Source organism: Mobula birostris, chromosome 28, assembly GCF_030028105.1.
Source record: "Mobula birostris isolate sMobBir1 chromosome 28, sMobBir1.hap1, whole genome shotgun sequence".
NCBI classification, from domain to species: domain Eukaryota; kingdom Metazoa; phylum Chordata; class Chondrichthyes; order Myliobatiformes; family Myliobatidae; genus Mobula; species Mobula birostris.
The window spans coordinates 10,522,108-10,545,237 of NC_092397.1; the positions used below are offsets into that span (position 1 = coordinate 10,522,108).

General features: G+C 43.4%; 1 protein-coding gene across 1 annotated transcript; it reads left to right on the forward strand.

Annotated features, from left to right (window-relative positions):
* The first annotated feature begins 1,784 nt into the window (after positions 1-1,784).
* On the forward strand, positions 1,785-22,549 carry LOC140188826 (probable G-protein coupled receptor 75). The gene is made up of 2 exons (XM_072245477.1): positions 1,785-1,848; positions 20,510-22,549. The coding sequence occupies exons 1-2, from the start codon at positions 1,827-1,829 to the stop codon at positions 22,165-22,167; spliced, it is 1,680 nt and encodes a 559-aa protein (XP_072101578.1). The 5' UTR covers positions 1,785-1,826; the 3' UTR covers positions 22,168-22,549.
* Positions 22,550-23,130: the final 581 nt, after the last annotated feature.

The window sequence follows — 23,130 nt, forward strand, 5'->3', positions numbered from 1 at the left end:
TGTCCAAGGGAAGGGCATTAGGACCCATACAGCTTGGCACCAGTGTCGTCACAGAGCAATGTGTGGTTAAGTGCCTTGCTCAAGGACACAACACGCTGCCTCAGCCAAGGCTCGAACTAGCAACCTTCCGATCACTAGGTGAACGCCTTAACCACTTGGCCATGCGCCAACGCCATAAAATCTGCTGGTTTTTACTTTACATATAAACTGTTCATTAATAACGACAATAATAAGTTGCTTTTCTGTTCCTTGTAGCATATCAGATATACTATATGTTCTTCTTCCAGAAAAATACAGCTGCCAGTTACACGACACTCGGTGACCACTTTATTAGATGCAGGAGTGGAATGCGGTTTGGCTTCTGCAGCTGTGGCCCATCCAAGGTTCAATGTGTTGCGTGTTCAGAGATGCTCTTCTGCCAGTCGCTGTTGTATCACGAGTCTCTTGAGCTACAGTCGCCTTCCTGTCGGCTTGAACCAGTCTGGCCATTCTCCTCTGACCTCTCTCATTAACCAAGAGTTTTCCCCCACAGAACTGCCGCTCACAACGCTAGAGGCTGTGCACGAAAATCCCAGGAGATCAGCAGTTTCTGAGATACTCAAACCACCTCATCTGGCACCAATAATCTCTGCAAACTCTGGAGACTGTCGTGGGTTAGCAGTTTCTGAGATACTCAAACCACCCCATCTGGCACCAATAATCTCTGCAAACTCTAGAGACTGTTGTGGGTTAGCAGTTTCTGAGATACTCAAACCACCCCATCTGGCACCAATAATCTCTGCAAACTCTAGAGACTCTTGTGGGTTAGCAGTTTCTGAGACACTCAAACCACCCATCTGGCACCAGCAATCATTTCATAGTCAAAGTCATTTAGATCACCCAATTCTGATATTTGGTCGGAACAACAATTGAACTTCTTGACCGTGACTGCATATTTTTAGGCACTGAGTTGCTGCCGTACGATTGGTTGATTAGATATTTGCATTAGCGAGCAGGTGTACAGGTGGAACTAATAAAGTGGTCACCTCGTGTAATCTCTTCAAATAATGACAACAATAAGTTGTTGCATGCCTTGTACTTTTTCCAGAGATGCTTCCAAAATATTCTCCTGACAGTAACTACATACTCTAGTCCTGAACTTCACTGACTGATGTATGACTCCTATGTAAATAGAATATGGCCTCAACCCCTCAATACACCAGTTTAAGTGCACTTATACCCAAGCATGTACATTAGAATATGCACTTATAGGAGGTTATGTAAAACTGAGACGGCTGTGGACTCAGAATATTAAACAGCATGCATGCAGAATTGGATGATTATTTTGAAATCTTCAAAATTTTGGGATCTAGGAGATAGCTAACCATTCGCATTTATCACAAAATATGTGTCCACGGACAAGTTCACCAACCTGTCCATGAATGCATCAGGGCCACAGCTTGCAAGCAAAACACATTTCTAATTCGTACGTACTTGTAGTTTCCATGGCAACGCTCCTTAGAAACCAGAGATTGCTCCAGACTGCAGCATCAGATGAGGAAAAAAGCTTGTTTAACAATGAGACCACAATGTATTGCATGGACTAATTGATTTCCTTTCAAAGTTACCATTTGGATTTTCATTTTAATTGTTGCAATGTGGATGGTTTCTGGTCACCATTTGATGCAACCTGGTATGTGTTGTTTTTTTTTAGTGTCGGGCCTGAAAATTTCTGATTCTCTCAGTCATCAATGTCAAAAGCTGCGGTATCTAGCCTGAATGCCAAACTGCTTCTCTCGTCTCGTGGAGATTTAGCACGCCATCCATCATGGCCAAAATGTGACCCTATGATCAAAAGCGAACCAAGTGGTATGTATTTGGCACTTAATTCATTACTGAATAATGATAATGTTAGTAAGCTGTTACTTCATTGCAAAATCTATTTCAGAGTAAATATCAAAAGTACCAAGGTCGCTTTCTTTAATTTTTTCCATAGGTGCATTGTTTCTAAAACAAAAACTGCTGGAAATGGAAATATTTTTTCCTTTCTTCCAAAGGCAAAATTAAATTTAATAAGAATATAAGGTCGTAATAACATTGAGCAGATATTGTTGATGTGATGTTTGGAGCAAAATGTATAAACGCATTGAGATACATATCACGTAAATTTTATACATGTGTAACTGCATGTGTCTGCAGTACATAACAGAAGAGGCAGGCTGAAACACACTGGGACATTTCAAAACCATGGATGACAATTGCTGTCCCAGCAATGTGCAATCAATGCAAGCACCTTCTTCCCCATCATCTTTTGGAATGTACTAAATTTGGTAATTTTAAAGGAAATTATGAAACTACAACCGTTAAATGAAAAGAAAGGTTGAGAGAGCTGGTCTGGTTTGGAACTTGGTGAAGGAAAGTCATACCGCAAGGCTGGTCAACCAACTTTCTTCTTCCAATCATCAGCTCAAGTTGAAGATGCAACTATTAATTAGGTGACAAATTATAGTTGTGCTTTGTGAAAAGTTAAATTAGCGCTGTATAGATACCGGTGTAGGCTACTTCCAGTGGTGTCCCTGCAATTAACTGTCATGTCATAAGACTAGCATGCAAAGTGGATTCAGCTCTAAATGACCAATTGTTAATCAGTTTCTCAACCACTGGCTTGAGAAGCTCCTTTACTAGCACGATGAGACCACACTCAGGTTGGAGGAGCAACACCTTATGTTCCATTGGGGTAGCCTCCAAGCTGATGGCATGAACATTGATTTCTCCAACTTCTGGTAATTGCACACTCCTCCTTCACCAATCTCTGTTTCTGTTTCCCTCTCTCATCTCATCTCCTCACCTGCCCATCACCTTCCTCTGGTGCTCCTCCCCCTTCCCTTTCTTCCACAGTCTTCTGATCTCTCCTATCAAATTCCCCCTTCCCCAGCCCTTTCTCTCTTTTCCTAATCAACTTCCCAGATCTTCACTTCACCCTTTCCCCCATTCCTGGTTTCACCTATCTCCTGCCGCCTTGTACTTCTTCCTCCCCACCCCCCACCTTCTTATTCTGACTTCTTGCCCATTCCTTTCCAGTCTTGATGATGGGACTCAGGCCGAAATGTCGACTGTTTACTCTGTACCATAGGTGCTGCCTGACCTGCTGAGCTCCTCCAACACATTGTGTGTATTGCTCTAGATTGCCAGCATCTGCAGTACATCTTGTGTGTGTCTCTCTCTCCTTCCTTCCCTCCATATGTATGTTTATGTATTTATACATATACATACACATATACATATATATATATATATATATACACACACATATATTACTGTAATTTGCTTTTTTATTATCATGTATTGCATTGTACTGCTGACACAAAGACAACAAATTTCACAACATATCAGGTGATATTAAACCTGATTCTGGCCTTGAAAGAAATTCTAAAGTTCATAAGACATAGCAGTAGAATTAGGCCATTCAGCCCATCACATCCATACCTCCATTCCATCATGGCTGATTCATTATCCCTCTCATCCCCATTCTCTTGCCTTCTCCTCGTAAACTTTGACACCCTGATCAATCAAGAGCCTATCAGCCTCCGCTTTAATTATACCCAGTGACTTGGCTTCAACAGCCGTCTGCGTCAATGAATTCCGCAGATCCACCACTCTCTGGCTAAAGAAATCCCACCTTATCTGAAGTGTTGCCTCACCTGGAAAGACTGCTTGGGATCCTGAATGGAGGTGAGGGAGGGGGTGAATGGACAGGGATCGCACTTTGGCTGCTAGCAGGGATAAGTGCCAGGGGGCAGAGCAGTGGGGAGGGACGAATGGAGAAGGGAATTACAGAGGGAGAGATCACCGTGGAAAGTGGAGAGGGGGAGGGGAGGTAAAGATATGTTTGGAGGCAAAACTCTTTTGAAAGTGGCTGATGCCTAGAACTCACTGCTAGAGTAACTGGTGCAGTCAGATAAAATCACCATATTTAAGAGGCACATTGACAGATGCTTGAATAGGCAAGGCACGGAAGAAAATACACCTCTTCTGGGAAAATAGGGTTAGTGATAACGGGACAAAGGTCAGCATAGATATGGTGGGTTGAAAGGCCTAGTTCTGCATGCAAAAACTCTTGGACTCTATACTGAGAGTTGGCCACACATATATCTTTTGTCAGGATCTGGAGTGATTCTCATAAAAAAAAAGAGATGGTAGTAATTCACAAGAGCCTGGCAATCCTTGAAATGAAAATTTAAATCCCTTTAACTACAATGCATCTATTTTGTTCGTTTGACATTCTCGCATCAGAATCAGGTTTTATATCAGCATATGTAGTGAAATTCGTTAACTTTGTGGCAGCAGTATTATGCAATATGTAAACTGTGAAACACAGTGTGTATATATATAAAAAAGATAAGATAACATTTTATTTATCCGGAAGGAAATTATTGTTGCAAGATTGCACAGTCAGAAATATATACTTTAAAATACAAAATGTAAGTATTGGAGTCGATAAAAATGGTGTATATATACTATAATATTTAATATTAATTAAATAAGTAGTGCAAAAATAGGAAATTTAAAAAGTAGTGAAGTAGTGTTCAATGTCCATTCAAATCAGCTGACAGAGAGACAGATGTTCCTGAATCGTCGAGTGTGTACCCTCACTATTCTGTACCTCCTTCCTGATGGTAGCAATGAGAGCCAGGCATGACTTGGGTGATGGGGTGGGCATGCAACAGGCAGTAGTTACTGGGGAGGGAAGAGGGGAATATCTACATTCAGAATTTAAATGTATATTATACTGCTGGTCACAATATGGATGCAAAGGATCATGAGTCGATTAGTTGGTTGTATTCTCACTTGGCTCTGGTTGGCAAAATCTTTTCCTCTCAGGATTGATCAGAAACTGAGTGTCACTGTCGTGGCAGTCGGTTTCAGTGTCTCTTGGCTTCTTTCCTTGGTAGGCGTGTCATTCCATTCCCAAAAAAAGCCTCCTTTGGCAGCCATTTCTTTGTGGTCAACTTTTATACAATGTGACCTCCAGCTGAACCAACGACTGCTAAAGCACTGGGCAACAATTATGGTGGCTGACTACTGACCTAGGGGTAGAGTTTGAATCCCACAACAGCAGTTGGAAGATCACTTAAATTACAGATTTCTTTAAAGCTAATCTCAGCAATAGTGACTATGTGAAACTACTGGACTGCTGGTTCATACCATCTGGTTTACAGATATCTTTCAGTAAATGAAATCTGAGCTTACTCACTATGCCAAAATCTGGACAGACCCAGTGTAATACAGCTGACATTACAGAATTTCCATTCTGCAAACCGGTCAGCCCGTCAAGTTTATTTCAGTTCAAATCCCAAGCCCCATTACGCAGCTCTTTTCCCCACAGGTGAGCAAATTAATTGCTGCTGAGTGCCTGTCCAATTCCCTACTGAAGTCATTGACTGACCCAGTCTCCCACTCTTTAAATTTCGAAGTAAATTTTATTATCAGAGTACATATATGTCACCATATACAACCATGAGGTTCATTTTCTTGTGGCCATACACAATAAATCTATAGACCTTAATAATAAAAATTCAAGATGATAAATGTAGAAAATGCCGAGGAAAAAAACAGAAACAATCCAACGCATTACAGCATCCTGTAGCAGTTTAACTCAATCTGATTACTTATACCAGGCACAGTCAAGTGGCAAACATCATTCATCAAAATCTTGCTTTAAAATACAACTCATAAAATAAATCACAGCTTACTATAAAAACAAGCCTGATCCAGTTTCAGAGTCAGAATTCCACAAATTATATTATGACTGATCCATTATTACAGATCAGACAATCCATGATAACCGTCCAGATATAATAGCAGGAAAAGCAAACAAGAGTAATTTACCTAATAGATATAACTATTCCAAACACACATAACTTACAGAAATCACTAAGTTGCAAACACCAGAAATATGCTGAATTAAAAGAGGAAATTGTCTATTGAAATTGAAAGACGATGGAACATGAACAGGGAATACATTGTTCTGATTGTAATATCTACAACTCATCCTGAAGTTGTTATACAATCCATTAGTCTTGCGAGACCATGGATCTGTGCCTGGAAAGTCTTCACTCTCCAGGGCACAGGCCTGGGCAAGGTTGTATGGAAGACCGGCAGTTGCCCATGCTGCAAGTCTCCCCTCTCCATGACACCAATGTTGTCCAAGGGAAGGGCATTAGGAGCCATACAGCTTGGTACCAGTGTCGTTGCAGAGCAATGTGTGATTAAGTGCCTTGCTCAAGGACACAACACGTTGCCTCGGCTAGGACTTGAACTCATGACCTTCAGGTCGCTAGTCCAATGCCTTAACCACTTGGCCACGTCCCCACAATAGCTACAATAGCTAAACAATTAAGGCCACAGAGCAATATCTATGTAAATCTTCAGAAAGCCACAATACAAAACACCACTAGAATAGTCAGAAAGTTTCTAGCCAACGAGAAATGAGTGTGCTTGGCTATGTCCGAGCCTCAGGTTTTACCAGCTTGAGCTGAGAAAAAATGTTTTACAATAATAATAATAATAATAATAATAATCATAACAGGATCAATGAAAGACCATCCAACTAGGGTGTTCAGCCGGAGTGCAAAAGGCAACAAACTGCAAATACTTACAGGCAGTCCACTACAGATCTCAAATGCATTTTTAAAATGTTTTTGCAAACCATCCTCTTGTATTTTACTCAAAATTATAAACCTCTTACTGGTACTTGATCTATTCACTTGGTTTATCTAATTTTACTTTATCTGAACCAATTATAATCTCAAACACTTCCATCAAACTTTCTCTCAACCTTCTCTTCCTCTAGGATAACGTCCCGAGCATAACTTTACACCGACATATCTCATCAGTGGAGCCATTTGTCAGTTTTTTTTTGGTGGTAAACTGACTTCAACACTGTGCTTCAGTTTGCGGCCAAACCAGTGTTTGCCTCTGTTTTTGAAATGCAAAACAGTGAAGTGTTGTGTACAATTGCATTCGGAGTTTGAGGAGATTCGTTACGTCACCAAAAACACTCCCAAATTTCTGCAGATGTGCTGTGGAGAGCATTCTGACTGGCTGTGTCACCGTCCGGTGTGGGTGAGGGAAGGGGGCAGCTACTGCACAGGGCTGAAGTAAGCTGCAGAGAGTTACAAACTTAGTCAGCTCCATCATGGGCACTAACCTCCACAGTATCCGGGACATCCTCAGGGAGCAGCACGTCAAAAAGGCAGCCTCCGTCATTAAGGGCCCCCATCACCCAGGACGTGCCTTCTCATGGTTACCATCCTGAAGGCACACACTCAATGATTCAGGAACAGCTTCTTCCCCTCTGCCATCTGATTTCTGAATGGACACTGCACCCATGAACACTACCTCACTGGATGATACCAGTTGTAGATATTACAACTGGGACTTCCAAATACAGACTGATAAGCAGGTACTGGCCAACCAACCAGACACAGTAATACTGTACTGAACAAGGTACAGAAGAAAGCAATAATAATAGATGTGGCAATCCTGAAGGAAAAAAAGAATATGAAAAGCTGGAACATAACGTAAGAAATAGGAGCAGCAGTAGGCCATCTGGCCCATCAAGCCTGTGCTGCCATTCAATAAGATCGTGGGTGATCAGGGCATGAACTCATCTCCACCCACCTACCTTTTCCCCATAACCCTTAATTCCCCTACTATGCAAAAATCTATCCAACCTTGTCTTAAATATATTTACTGAGGTAGCCTCCACTACTTCACTGGGCAGAGAATTCCACAGATTCACCACTCTCTGGGAAAAGCAGTTCTTCCTCATCTCCGTCCTAAATCTACTCCCCTGAATCTTGAGGCTATGTCCCCTTGTTCTAGTCTCACCTACCAGTGGAAACAACTTTCCTGCCTCTATCTTATCTATCTCTTTCATATGTTTCTATAAGATCTCCTCTCATTCTTCTGAATTCCAGTGAGCATAGTCCCAGGCAACTCAATCTCTCCTCATAGTCTAACCCCCTCATCTCTGGAATCAACTTGGTGAACCTCATTCATACCACCTCCAAAGCCTGTATATCCTACTATTGAATTGCACTAAACAATTTGCACTATTGTTTTGTTTGCTTTTTGATTCTGTACAGCGAGAGCTCAGGGAAACTGGCATCAAATTCCCTGTATGTGTCCACATACTTGGCGATAATAAAGGATTCTGATTCTGATCCTTCCTCAAGTCAAGAGACCAGAACTGCACGCAGTACTCCAGGTGCAACCTTATCAGTACCCTGTACACTTGCAGCATAACCTCCCTGCTCTTAATGAAGGCCAACATTCCACTTGCCTTCTTGATAGCCTGATGCACCCACAAACCAACCTTTTGTGATTCATGTACAAGCACTCCCAAGTCCCTTTGCACAGCAGCATGCTCAATTTTTAAAAATCATTTAAATAACCTGCTCTTTCATTTTTCCTTCCAAAGTGGATGACCTTGCATCTACCAACATTGTACTACATCTGCCAGACACTTGCCCACTCACTTAACCTATCTATATCTCTCTGCAGACTCTCCATATCTTCTGTACAATTTGCTTTTCCACTCAGTTTAGTATCATCAGCAAACCAAGATGCACTACACTTGGTCCCCTCTCCTAGATTGTATATCGTGAATAGCTGCAGGCCCAGCACTGTCTGCTGCGGCACACCGCTCACCACTGATTGCCAGCCAGAGTAACACCCATGTATCCCAACTCTGTTTTCTATTAGTTAACCAATCCTCCATCCATGCTAATACATCACCCCCAACTCCATGCATTCTTATCTAACGGATGTCTTGAATGCGGCACCTTATCGAATGCCTTCTGGAAATCCAAGAAAATAATATCCATTTGTTCCCCTCTATCCACTGTGCTTGTTATATCCTCAAAGAGCTCCAGTAAGTTTGTCAAGTAGGACCTGCCTTTACTGAATCCATGCTGCATCTGCCTGATGGATCCGTTCCTTTCCAGATGCCTCACTATTTCTTCTGTACTGATAGGTTCAAGCATTCTCCCAACTACAGATATTAAACTAATTGGCCTGTAAGTTACCTGCCTTTTGCCTACATCCTTTTTTGAACAGTAGGGTTACATTCGCCATCTTTCAATCTGCCGGGACCTGCCCAGAGTCCAAAGAATTTTGGTAAATTATCACCAAAGCCTTCACTAAAACTGCTGCCATTTCTTTCAGTATCCTGGGGTGCATTCCATCAGGACCAGGGGACTTACCTATCTTCAGGTCCACAAGTTTGCTCAGCACTACCTCTTTAGTGATAGCTATTGTATCGAGGTCCTCACCTCCCATCGCATCCATAACATTTCTCTTTGGCATGTTAGACGTGTCCTCCACCGTGAAGACTGACACAAAATAGCAATTCAAAGCCTCTGCCATTTCCTCATTACCCAATCAATTTCCCCTTCTTGTCCTCCAAGGGACATACTTCCACAAAATAATCTGCAGGTGCTGTTGTCAAAGGAACACTCACAATGCGCTGGAGGAACTCAGCAGGTCAGTCAGCATCAGTTGAAAAGATTAGTCGATGTTTCGGGCCGAAACCCTTCGTCAGGACTGAAGGAAGAACTTCGGAGAGGGTTTGAAGAATGCTGGTAGTTGAAAAAAACAGTAATTTGAAAGACAAAGGGGTGGGGGAGGGGATGCAGGGAGGTGATTGGTGGGAGAACAATGCTAAGTAGTAGAAGGAGGTGGAACTATGAGGGAGGTGATGTGAAATATGGATAGAGGAAGGAAAGGGGAGGGAATTACCGGAAGTTGGAGAATTCTATGTTCATACCAAGGGGCTGGATGGTATATGAGGTGTTGCTCCTCCAACCTGAGTTTAGCCTCATCATGGCAGTAGAGGAGGCCATGTATGGACATATCTGAATGGGAATAGGAAGCAGAGTTGAAGTGGGTGGCTACCGGGAGATCCTGTCTGTTGTGGCGGACGGAGCAGAGGTGCTCGACGAAGCGGTCCCCCAATCTGCGTCGGGTTTCACCGATGTAGAGGAGGCCGCACGGGGAGCACCGGATGCAATAGATGACCCCAACAGATTCGCAAGTGAAGTGTTGCCTCACCTGGAAGGACTGTTTGGGGCCCTGAACGGTGGCAAGAGAGGAGGTGTAGGGACAGGTGTAGCTTACGCTTACAGGGATAAGTGCCGGGTGGGAGATCTGTGGGGATGGACATGCAGATAAGTGAGTCGCGGAGGGATCGATCCCTGCGGAAAGCGGAGAGGGGTGGAGAGGGAAAGATGTGCTTAGTGGTGGGGTCCTGTTGAAGGTGGCGGAAGTTGCGGAGGATAATGTGCTGGATCCGGAGGCTGGTGGGGTGGTAGGTGAGGACAAGGGGAACTCTGTCCCTGTTGTGGTGGCGGGAAGATGGGGTGAGGGCCGAAGTGTGGGAAATGGAGGAGATGCGGGTGAAGGCATCATTGATCACCGTAGAAGGGAAACCACGATCCTTAAAGAAAGAGGACATTTGAGATGTCTTGGAACGGAAAGCCTCATCCTGGGAGCAGATGCGGTGGAGACGGAGGAACTGGGAATAGGGAATGGCATTTTTGCATGTGGCGGGGTGGGAAGAGGTATAGTCAAGGTAGGTATGAGAGTCAGTGGGTTTGTAGAAGATGTCAGTGGACAGTCTGTCTCCAGAGATGGAGATGGAGACATCGAGAAAGGGGAGAGAAGTGTCAGAGATAGATCAAGTGAATTTGAGGGCTGGGTGGAAGTTTGAAGTAAAGTCGATGAAATTGACGAGCTCAGCATGGGTGCAGGAAGCAGCACCAATGTAGTCATCAATGTATCAAAGGAAAAGTTGGGGAGCAGTACCAGAATAGGTTTGGAGCACAGACTGTTCCACATAACCAACGAAGAGGCAGGTGTAGCTGGGTCCCATGCAAGTTCTCATAGCTACATCCTTAGTCTGAAGAAAGTGGGAAGAGCCAAAAGAGAAGTTATTAAGTGTGAGAACCAGTTCCGCCAACCGGAGGAGGGTAGTGGTGGTGGGGAACTGGTGAGGTCTATTATCCAGGAAGTAGCGGAGGGCGTTGAGGCCTTCTTGATGGGGAATGGAGGTGTATAAGGATTGGACATCCATAGTAAAAATGAAGTGGTTGGGACCGGGGAACTGGAAGTTAGTGAAGAGATGGAGGGCATGGGATGTATCGCGGATGTAGGTGGGGAGAGACTGAACTATGGGTGACAAAATGGAGTCCAGGTAGGCAGATACAAGTTCGGTTGGACAAGAGCGGGCAGAAAGGCTTACAGGGATAAGTGCCGGATGGGAGATCCCTGGGGATGGACGTGCGGAAGCTTACAGGGATAAGTGCTGGGTAGGAGATCTGTGGGGATGGATGTGTGGAATAGTTTCATACTTTCACTTTAGCCACCCTTTTCTGCTTTATATAATAAAAACTTTTACTATCCATTTTTATATTTTGTGCTAGTTTATTTTTATAATCTAGCTTCCCTTTCTTTTTAAGATTTAAATTTTATTGAATTCTTTAAAAAATTTTCCCTGAACACTTGAGTCAGTGTTGGAATTATGTAATTCATAGCTGAAAAAAACATAAAATTATCCATAAAATAAAAACAAACATGGCAGAAATAAATATCACTATAATAACCATGTGTGTTTATTTAGACCTCTAATAACAGAAAAGACTGTCATTCATCAATATGCTTCACCACTACATTCCCTACTATTCGCCCCCCCCAGGAAACCTAAATATTTGCCCCATTTTTGTGTATAGATGTCCAAACTATCAAACTGTTTGTAAGACATGTGTTCAAAAACTGCCACTTGGCTATTTCTGTGACCCACTCCTGATATGATGGTCCCCCCCAAGTTCCTCCACCCTCTGAGTATAATTTGTCTTCCTACCATTGTACTTGTCTGGATCCAATTTTGAGAGTGTTTATCCCCAAGTAACCCAAGTGTGTCTCCCAAGACAAAAAGTCTGGGGCAGAAAGGGAGTTGAATACCTCATATTCATAATCCAAAGTACTTAAATTCTGGGACAGGACCAGAGCGCATGTACTGAGTCCCCTTTATCTGCCTCACAGCACCAGCATTCAGGGGTGTTTTTCAACCCTAATCTACGTAACCTTGCTGGAGTCCAATAGAAATGGCGTAGGATCTCAAACTGAATCAGGCGCACACTCAGGTCTCTTGACACTGTTTTGACATTTTTGCAAATTTTGTCCCACTCTTTTGTCTCAAAAGTCACACTCAGGTCTTTTTCCCCATGCTCTTTTAAGACCCAACAGAAATATGTCCCTGGAGATTTGTGTTAAAGCTGAATAATAAGTTGAGGCTTCGTGATCTTTACCATATGCAGCCAGTACAGTCGACAGTTGTAGGGGTTGCTGTGTAGTTGTTTTAGCAAATGATGCAGTTGAATGTATCTCCAAAATTGTGGCCTAAAGATATCATACTGTTGGGTTAATTGATAAAAAGATTTTAAACTATCACCATTATAAAGGTCTCCCAACTTTAAGGACTCTTTATCTCACGTTCTCGTTATTTATTGCTATTTATTTATATTTGCATTTTGTACAGTTTGTTGTCTTCTGCACTCTGGTTGAATTTGCAAACCTGCTTTAGACTTTCCCCCTTTCACCTTAAACCTATGCCCCCTAGGATTTCACACTGCCACCCTGGGTAAAACACTTTGCCCCAGCTTTCGTAAGTTTATCTACTGTGGATTCCTGTTAATTGGGCCATCAGTTAATTCTGGCAGCTGCTTATTTGGGACAACTTATAAAGAACAAAATTCAATTGATAAGATAGCTGGGGTACCCTTCATTTATTTGGGAGACTCTGCTGGTTAACTGGGGCTGGAAACTGTTGCCGACAGTTTCTAACTGGTGTCAGGTGCGAGCATGTGTGGCCATTAGACATGTCACCATGCTTGGAGCAAATAGTTTTTAAATGCATTAGTTGTGTGTGCTTGTGTTCAAAAAGCCATGATTTTTGTAATTGATAGTTGGTGAGAAGTAAGCAGTAAGACAATTTAGAACTAGTCTGCTCACTTGAGTTTTCAAGTATTCAGGCTTGTAGATTTCAGAAACAGCTGGGAGGGAAAATTAAACAATTTCACTACTTCAACAAGTTAGGCACTATGAAGAACTCTTGAAGGTACCAATAATCATCTGGAATGTTATAATGAAAGTGTAGATTTGGAAAATGTAATCAATGATTGCACTGTATGAAGGCAGCCCTTTACCTGCACTAGGTATCTGCATGGGCTTTTTTCATTTACAGGCAAACAAAAGAATACACCAGTGAACACTGGATGAATTTCTTTGTTGATAACTATTAGGAACTAATACAGTTTCATCGTACTGCAGTAGCACTGACAGTTTTGTATTTTTTCTGTATTCCATTCAACTACATGGCACAGTAGCATTGTGGTTAGCACAACACCCTGCAGTACCAGTGACTCGGGTTCAATTCCTGCTGCTGTCTGTAAGGAGTCTGTATGTTCTTCCCGTGACCGCGTGGATTTCCTCCGGGTGATCCAGTTTCTTCTCACAGTCCAAAGACATACCGACTGGTAGGTTAATTGGACATTGTAAATTGTCCCATGATTGGGCTAGGGTTAAATCGGGGTCGGCTGGGCCCTACAGCTCGAAGGGCCAGAAAGGCCTATTCCGCACTCTATCTCGATAAATAAATAATCTGTCACTCAGTTAAATGACAGATTGCCTTATTTATACCTATTAAACTATTTCCATGACACTTCTGCTAACTGGAGCAACTGCTTAATTGAACCTAAATGTATTGGTCCCAAAGTGCCCCAATTAACTGGAATCCATTGTACTTCAATCAAGTTGCGCCTCAGCCTCTAATGTTATCCAAACTCTCCTTGTTGTTAATACACTCAAATGCAGTTAGTATGAGGTTGCTTTGCTCTATTCTGGGATTAGAAGGGAATAAAACTATAAAGAACTGGAAATACTCAGCCGAATAAGCAGGATCCATGGAGATTTCTGTTGAAAAGCCAACTCTGATTCTCTCTCCAGTATACTGATCATCTGAATGGTTCCAACACTTTATATTTTTTTTATTTACGGTTTCCAGCATTCAGAGTATTTTGCTACTGTGTCAGGTTTAATGGGGACTTCACGAAATTTATTTCGGCAAGTAGTTCAGTATAAGGGTAGCTAAGCTATAGTGGCTGGGGAAATCTAAAAATACCCCTTGAACCAGACTTTCACTCAACGTTGTAGTTAAGTCGCACATTCAAGTAAATGGTACAAATGTGCTCAATAGAGATTTCTTCTGAGTAAAGAGGTTCAGTAAAGTTGATTGTTCAGTAGTTTCTTTTCCGCATATGTTGATCTTAAAATAAGTTCCTTAAGGTTGTTATAGTTGGCGGTGATAATGGGGACAAGCTCCCACCACCTATTAAATACTGCCAATGGTGTGCATCTCAAACAGCCTCTAACAACCAAGTCCAGCTCCTGGACTTCATGTGTGGCTTAGCTACTACACCCAACAGAACCATTTTTACTAACAGAAGGGGCAAAGGCGGGTTACAGTGCCTTAAAACCATCGCTTCGGGTAGATGGGGCTCATCAGTTGTGGTTGGCAGCTCATCTAGGAGAAGAAAAACTCTGATCTCAAACCTCTACTCCCTTCCGGCTATAACCACTCATGGGGAAGGCTTCGGGAGTAAACCCTGAGGAACAATCTGGTGCTAGAGTCTCTAAGGCAACCTTATATTGAGTTCAACGCTGACTAGCAACTCCTGTGATGCCACTGGTGTCAAACTGTATTGGTCTCTGCCATTCCTTTGGATTCATCAGTTGCATGGAGAAAGGGAGTCTGCTACATGGGCAACAGCTGTTCTCACATTGTACTGCCCTGGCTTGAATACCTAGATAGCTGGGACACAACACCCATGGTCGATCCCGACCAATGGAGGGGCTCAACCCTCAGATCTTCAATCAGGCTCTGTGAAAATTAAATAGCTATATTTTTAAAAGATTAAAAGATTAGCTTTATTTGTCACATATACAAGATTCCACTTGTACCAAAAAGTGTTGGGCCCCAAGTTTAAAAAATGATGGACATGGGCCTAAATTTAGGGCCCCAGTCTTTCCAAGTGAGACAACACTTCACCTGAGAATCTGCTGGGGTCACCTATTGTGTCCTGATGTAGCCTCCTCTACAATAGTGAGACCCATCATAAAACTGGGGACGTGCTTCGTCGAGCATCTCCGCTCCATCCGCCAAAAGCGGAAATATCTGGTGACCAAACATTTTAATTCTGATTCCCATTCCTATTCCGACTTGTCAGTTCATGGCCTCCTCTTGTGCCAAAATGTGGCCACTCTCAGGGTGGAGAAGCCACACCTTATACTCCATCAGGCTAGCCTCCAACCTGACATATGAATATCGATTTCTCCTTCCGGTAAAAAAAAATTTTCTTCCCCCTCCCCTCTTCTTCTATCCCCCATTCTGGCCTTTCACCTCTTCTTACCTGCCCATCACTCCCCCCTGGGTTCTCTCTTTCTTTCCTTTCTCCTATTGTCCGCTCTTCTCCCCGTCAGACTCCTTCTTCTCCAGCCCTTGACCTTTCCTACCCACCTGGCTTCACCTATCACAAGGGTCCCCAACCTTTATTGCACTGCGGACCAGTTTATTATTGACAATATTCTTGCAGACCAGCCAACCGGGGGGGGGGGGGGGGGGTAGAGTTGCCAACGGACCACAGTAACCGTCAGATACGTTGTGTTTACCCCGAGAAGACTACCATGACCATGAAGCCTTGCGCGGGCACCAGTGCGCATGCATGTACGTGCCGATTCACAATCACAACCAGAATATAGGTGATAAGAACTATAAGTCACTTATAAGAGGCTAATGCACTCAATTTCATTTCTAAAAGAGCTTAATCTAACAAATTTAATATTAAACACAGCGCATATTTTCCTCGCATGAATATAGTGTTAAGTCAATTATAAGTCATTAGCATCATAACATTTTAAGTAACGTTTGGATATTAAACACACAGCGCATATTTTCCCCGTATGAACATATAAAATCACTGCAACAGATCAGTATCGCTGAATCAGTGGGAGCCCTGGGCTTGTTTCCCTGCAACGAGATGGTGCTATCGAGGGGTGATGGGAGACAGTGATACTCAAAGGGAGTTCCTTATGTCCAGTCTATTCCGCAATTTAGTTTTCGTTACATTCATTGCAGAGATATGTTGGAAATGGAAGCAACTTTTTCAGTGCTTTCGTGGCTATCTCAGGATATTTAGCCATGACTTTGATCCAGAATGCCAGCAGAGATGTTATGTCAAAGACACTTTTCAGCCCGTCGTCATTTGCAAGCTCGAGGAGTTGATCTTCTTCCCGTGCTGACATGGATGACGCATGCGTAATGACCTCGTGTGTGTCAAGCTCAACAGTGACCGTGGCAGGGAATGAGGAAAGGTGCAGCTGACTCATATCGCCAAATCATATCGTTTCCTCGCGGCCCGGTGGTTGGGGACTGCTGACTATCACCTCCAGCTAGCCTCCTTTCCCTCCCAGCGCATTATTCTGGCATCTTCCCCCTTCCTTTCTAGTCCTAAAGAAGGGTCTCGGCCCCAAATGTCAATTGTTTATTCATTTCCATAGATGCTACCTGACCTGCTGAGTTCCTCCAGTGTTCTGTGTGTGTTGCTTTGGATTTCCAGCAACTGCAGACTTTCTTGTGTTTAGGATTTCCCACAGGCTACGTAATCCTTATGTTTTGAAATGACTCACGGTCACATCTCCAGCAGAGTGCAGCACACTCTGAGAGCATGAAAATAGCATTGAGTTTAAGGAAGAGAAAGCTTACAGACCATCATTGAAAGAAAATTTATGATACTTATCTAGACCAAAATTTGTAGCTGTACAACATTCCAGAGTGAATGAGCTTTCCATTTCATTCTCTTTGTCAACTTCTGCAGAAAGTATATTCTCATGTCCTCTACGATGCTATGTGGAATGGAAAGGTTCAAAAATTATTTTTGCTGGCTGAGACATTCAGGAAAATTTACGAGGGGAAATACCCTTTAAAAACAGAGCCAAAACAAATCTGGGAAATTCCACCAACAAGTTGGAGAATATATTTTACCCAAAGGATGGTAGAAAATCCCCCACAAAGCTGCTTGATATTTAATTATCAATCTGAGACTACTAGGTAAAAGACAAGTTTCTCAAGAATTTTGAGTACACACACACACACAAAATGCTGGAGAAAGTCAGCAGGTCAGGCAACATTTATGGACAGAAATAAACAGTTGCCATTTTGGGCTGAGGCCCTTCACCTGATGAAGAACATCGGCCCAAAAGTCTAACTGTTTATTCTTTTCTATAGATTTTATTTATTATTTATTGAGATACAGTGTGGAATAGACCCTTCTGGCCCTTCGAGCTGCATCGCCCAGCATTCCCCTGATTTATTCCTCGCCTCATCATGGGACAATTTACAATGACCAATTAACCTACCAACCGGTACATCTTCGGGATGTAGGAGGAAACTGGAGCACCCAGAGAAAACCCAATTAGTAATGAGGTGAAAGTACAAACTCCTCGCAGGCAGCGGTGGGAATTGAACCCGGGTCTTCTGTACTGTAAAGCATTGGGCTAACCACTACACTACAGCGCTGCCCCCGAGCTCCCTGACCGCTAATTTCCTCCAGCAATTTGTGTGCGCTGCTCAGATTTCCAGCATTTGCAGAATCTGTTGTGTTTAGAATAGGAAGAAATATTTCTTTTTCATAAAAGTGGTTATGTTCTGGAATTCTCTATCTGAAAGGGCCATTTGAGGAGTTAATTGGGACTTTCAAATGAGAAATCATTTGAAGGGGGGGGGGAAGAAGGGCTGCAGAGAAAATGCAAGATATCAAGAATCACCAGGTAGGACAGCAAGTTGAGCTGCCGGTTCATAGCTCCAATCTTAACCTCTGGTGTCTTCTGTTTTCTCCCTATACATTTGTTTGCACAGGCTTTCTCCCAAATCCTACAGAAGTGCAGGTTGGTAGATCAATTGGACATTATAAATTGTCCCCAGAGCGTCTCAGGGAGAGAATGGAAACGAGAACAAAATTGGACTACTGCATATTGGGCTTGATGGTGAGACCAGCATGGAGTATGTTGGGGTTACGAAAAAGGAAGTGTTGGAGATTCTGAAAGCATTAAGATAGGTAGAGCTTGATAGGTTCTTGATTAGTAAGGGTTATGGGGAGAAGGCAGGAGAATGGAGTTGAGAGTGACAAATGGATGGTGTAGCAGACTTGTTGGGCCAAACAGACTAATTCTGCTCCTGTCTTATGGTCTTATAAGTCCCTTGGGCCAGAGTGAATATATTCTAGGTTACTATGGGAAATGAGGGAACAGTTAACTGGGTCGTTGACAATGATCTTTGTGCCATCCCTGACCACAGCAGACTGGACCAGAGGACTGGAAGATGGCAACTGGTATTCTATTTGTTCAAGAAACACAACAGAGATTTTCCTGGAATTATTGACCAGCGGGTTTGACATCAGTGGTGGGCAAACTAATGGACAGGATTCTTCAGAACAGGATTTACAGGAATTTGGAGAAGCATTTTCTTATTCAGGATCATCAACATGGCTTTATGAGGGGCAGGTTGTGCCTCGAGTTTTTCGAGGATGAAGGGAGAATGGTGTGTGTGGTGTATATGGATCTTAGTGAGACATTTGACTTGGGAGGCTCATCCAGAAAGGCATGATGCTTGGGATCCATGAAAACTTGGCTACATGGATTCAGAATTGGCTTGCCCATTGGAGGTAGCGCAGGTAGTAGGAGGTCAGCGACTAGTGGTGTTCCACTGGGATTCGCTCTGGGACCCCCTACTCTTTTAAGATTTTTATAAATGACCTGGAAGAGGAAGTGGAAGGGTGGGTTAGTAAATATCCAGATGACACGAGGGTTGGTGGTATTGTGGATCAAGCTGAGGGTTGTCGTAGGTTACAATGGAATACAGAAAGGATGCAGGGCAGGGCGGAGAATTTGCAGTTGGAGTTCAATCTGGAGAAGTGTGAAGTGATACACTTTGGAAGATCGAGCTTCAAGGAAGAGTACAGGCTTAATGGCAGGATTTCAAGCAGTGTGGTGGAGCAGAGGGATCTTGGAACCTGAATGCATAGATCCCTCAGAGTCGCTGCACAGGTTGACAAGGGTGGTTAAGAAGGCATATGGTATGTTGGAGTTCTTTAGTGGGAGACGATTTCAACAGCTGTAAGCTACAAGGCAATGTTGCAGCTCTGTCGAACTCTGGTTAGATCACACTAAAGAGTATTGTGTTCAGTTCTGTTTGTCTCATTATAGGAAAGATATGGAAGCTATATAGAGAAGGTGCAGAGAAGATTTACCAGGATGCTGTCAGGATTAGATAAAATGTCTTATGTAGAAAGATTGAGTGAGCTCAAATTAGTATTATTATGAATGAAATTCAGCGCAGAGTAGGTCTTGTGATACCTCGAGCCGTGCCGCCCAGCAGTCCCCTGATTTAATCCTGGCCTAATCACAGAACAATTTACAATGACCAGTTAACCTCCCAACCGGACTGCGGGAGGAAACTGGAGCACCCAGAGGAAACCCAGTTGGTGTACAAACTCCTTACAAGCAGTGGGGGGAATTGAACCCGGCTCACTGGTACCGTAAAGCGTTTTGCTAACCACTATGCTACCGTGCCACTCCAGTGAAGGAGGATGAAAGATGACAACAGAGGTATATAAGATTATGAGGTTATGGATAGCCAGCACCCTTTTTCCCAAGGCAGCAATGGCCAATAACTATAAGTCTGTTTGAAGCATGGAGTAAAGTTTTGGGGGAGATGTTGGAGGTAGGTTTTTCATTTTACAAAGAGAACGGTCGGTGTCTGGAACACACTGGCAAGTGAAGTGGCAGAGGATGATACAATTGGCACAATTAAAAGACTCTGATGGGCACATAGATGCTAGAAAAAATTTAGGGTTATGGGCTGTGTCAGACGGAAGGACTAGATTAATCACGGAGTGGGTTTCTTCCCTCTTCTCACTATTACCGCTGGGAAGGAGGTACAGGAGCCTGAAAGCACACACTCATTGATTCAGGAACAGTTTCTTCCCTGCCATCAGATTTCTAAATGGACATTGAACCCATAAACACTACCTCACTACTTTTTGATCTCTGATTCCTTTGCACTGCTTATTTTAACTTAACTATAAAATAGACATACTGTAGAGTTACTTAATGTAACTCAGTTTTTCCCCTCTGTATTTACCAAGTATTTCATTGTACTGCTGCTGTAAAGTTAACCAATTTCACGACAAAAGCTGGTGATATGAAATCTGATTCTGATATGGGTCAACACAACATTCTGGGCCAAAGGGTCCATGCCCTGCTGTACTATCCTAGGGTTGGCAAAGACTCGGTGGGGTGAAGGGTCTGCTTCTATGCTGTATGATGCTATTAACATACTTATTTCTGATTTCAGGAACCATAATTAATTCATTAAAACATTTTCCAGTGTTACAAGTGAACTCTACAAGAATGGATGCCCAACCATCCTTTATAAAGGAAAAGCTCCTTTTCAAGATGAATACAAGCTTGGAATGCATCTTTCCTCTGCTCACCAACTGCTCCCCAGGCAAGAACCACACGGAAGTGAAGACGGCCATCCACAGAGCCACGCTGGCCACATGCATTCTTCTGCTGATCCTGGTGTTCTGTCTGGGCTCCTATGGGAATCTCATTGTCTTCTCATCCTTCTTCAACCCAGCCTACAGGAAGTTTAGGACGCATTTTGATTTCATGATCCTGAACCTGTCGTTCTGTGACCTTTTCATCTGCCTTGTGACCGCCCCCATGTTTGGCTTTGTGATGTTTTCCAACAATGGGAATAGCATGTCGGACACTTTCTGCTTCACCTTCCACCTCACCAGTACAGGATTTGTTATCATGTCACTGAAAACCGTGGCTGTTATAGCCGTTCATCGTCTGCGCATGGTGTTGGGACAACAGACGAACCATTCCTCCTCGTTTCTCTGCAGACTCCTTTTTACTGTCATACTGTGGATCATCAGCTTCACCTTAGCCACCTTATCGGCCATGACGAGGTACCACAGTTCCAGGATCTGTGTCCCCTTGCTTGGGTTGATCAATGAAGACGGCAAGGCCATTTTGTACACCTACGTTGTCGACTTCACCCTTTGTGTGGGCATTGTTGCAATTTCTTACGCAATGATCGCCCAGACTCTGCACAAGAACGCACAGGTACACCGGTGCCCCATAATTACTGTGGTGGACCCCAAAAAGCCTGACAGTTTTGTCCCTCCTGAAGGACCAGGACCCTCTTTATACAGGAAACAGAAATCCAACAAAGCACCCCATGTGCAGATACACCTGCACGCCCATGACCAAAGTAAAAATGCTGCAGCATCCAATAAAAAGCTAGAACAAACTGTGAACCTATCAGCTGTCAAAGATTCCAAAGCAGTCGTGACTTGTATCATGATACTACTATCGGTGGTCTGCTGTCTACCACTGGGTATTGCATTGGTGCATGATGTCCTTTCTTCTGAAAATAGTTTTATCATCTACCAGTTTGAGCTCTGTGGGTTAACCTTGGTATTCTTTAGGTCAGGCCTCAACCCATTTATCTATTCTCGTAACAACTCGGGCCTCCGCAAGAAGGTGGCTTGGTGCACGCACCTCATGACGCTGCTGCTGTGCTGCAAGCAGAAAACGAGGTTGAAAGCGGTGGGAGATGGCAGCCTGGTTGCAAACAGGAACAAGTCTTCTCACCATGATACCAACTCAGCATACATCCTCTCTCCCAAGCCGCAGAGAAAGCTAGTCGACCAGGCCTGTGGTCCGAGTAACTCAAAGGACGCCTTTGCCTCGGTAGAGCCCCAGCAAAAAGCACAAAGCTCCTCCACACCCATTAACACTAGGATAGAGCCTTATTACAGTATCTACAATACCAGTGCCCTTCAGGAGAACAGCACTCCTTCAAGCCTGCAGCCCAAGAGACATGCCTTAGGGTCAGCTCAATCCTATACTGGAATGTACTACCACATCTCAAAAACATCAGATTTCATGCAGGACTATGACAGCAACTCTGCCAAACACATTCCCATTCCGTCTGTCTAAACCAAAAATCATTCTGCGGGATTGGACATCATATTGCTGGCAAGAATGCTTTCCCTTGAGTAATATAAAGTAACGCCGCTGATCACAGGGCACTGTACTGTTAAAATATCAAACATATAACAATGAACACCGGTAACACCTTCCTCTTAAGCCCATCACCCCTACTGGGGCATAGGCAGCTTGCCAGGGTACTCTGTCCCAGGCCAGTCCTTCAAGTTGACCCCAGGTGTAGCCCATCTTCTTAGTGTCAGAACCTTCCTCTTCCAGGGACAAGGTCTCCGGAGCCTCTGTCGGTGTTTCTAGAGGGTTTTTACGGGATAGGGGTTGGTAGCCCCATGACCAACTCTCCTCCTTTTGCAGACGGGCTCGGGACCATCGACAGCGGGGTTGATTTTTATCCAACAATCCATAAAACGCTGATTCAGCATGGCTTTTGTACGTTTCCCTGCCAGGTGACATGGATATAGGATGCAAATTGTATAACTGTACGCCAAAATTGTCAAAAAATCACAGGATATTGTTGGCAACAAAGTGACTGATGATACATTAAACAGGCTTACGGAAAGGATGGAATCCATGCACCTGCTCCACATAAATGACATCTCTAATCTGCTTTTCAGGATTCAGCTGAGATGTTAGATTGGTATTGGCCTCCTTGGTTGAAAGAAGTTTCAAGGAGATTTTGATAGAGATGCATAAGATTTACAAGGATATTGCCGGGACTTGAGGACCTGAGTTATAGGGAAAAGTTGAATAGGTTAAGACTTTATTCTCTGAAATATTGGAACAAGAGAGGAGATTTGATAGAATTATGAGGGGTATAGTTAGGGTAAATGGAAGCAGGCTTTTTTTTATTGCAACACAGCAAGTCAGCAGGTCAGGCAGCATCTATGGAGGGGAATAAACAGTCGACGTTTCAGGCTGAGCCCCTTCAGCAAAATTGGAAGGGATGGAGGAAGAAGT

Excerpts from the sequence above, each read along its gene's own strand:
- LOC140188826 (XM_072245477.1), top strand. The coding sequence starts at position 1,827 with ATGATCAAAAGCGAACCAAGTG. Across the intron at positions 1,849-20,509 it reads GATCAAAAGCGAACCAAGTG|GAACCATAATTAATTCATTA; the intron begins GTATGTATTTGG and ends TTCTGATTTCAG.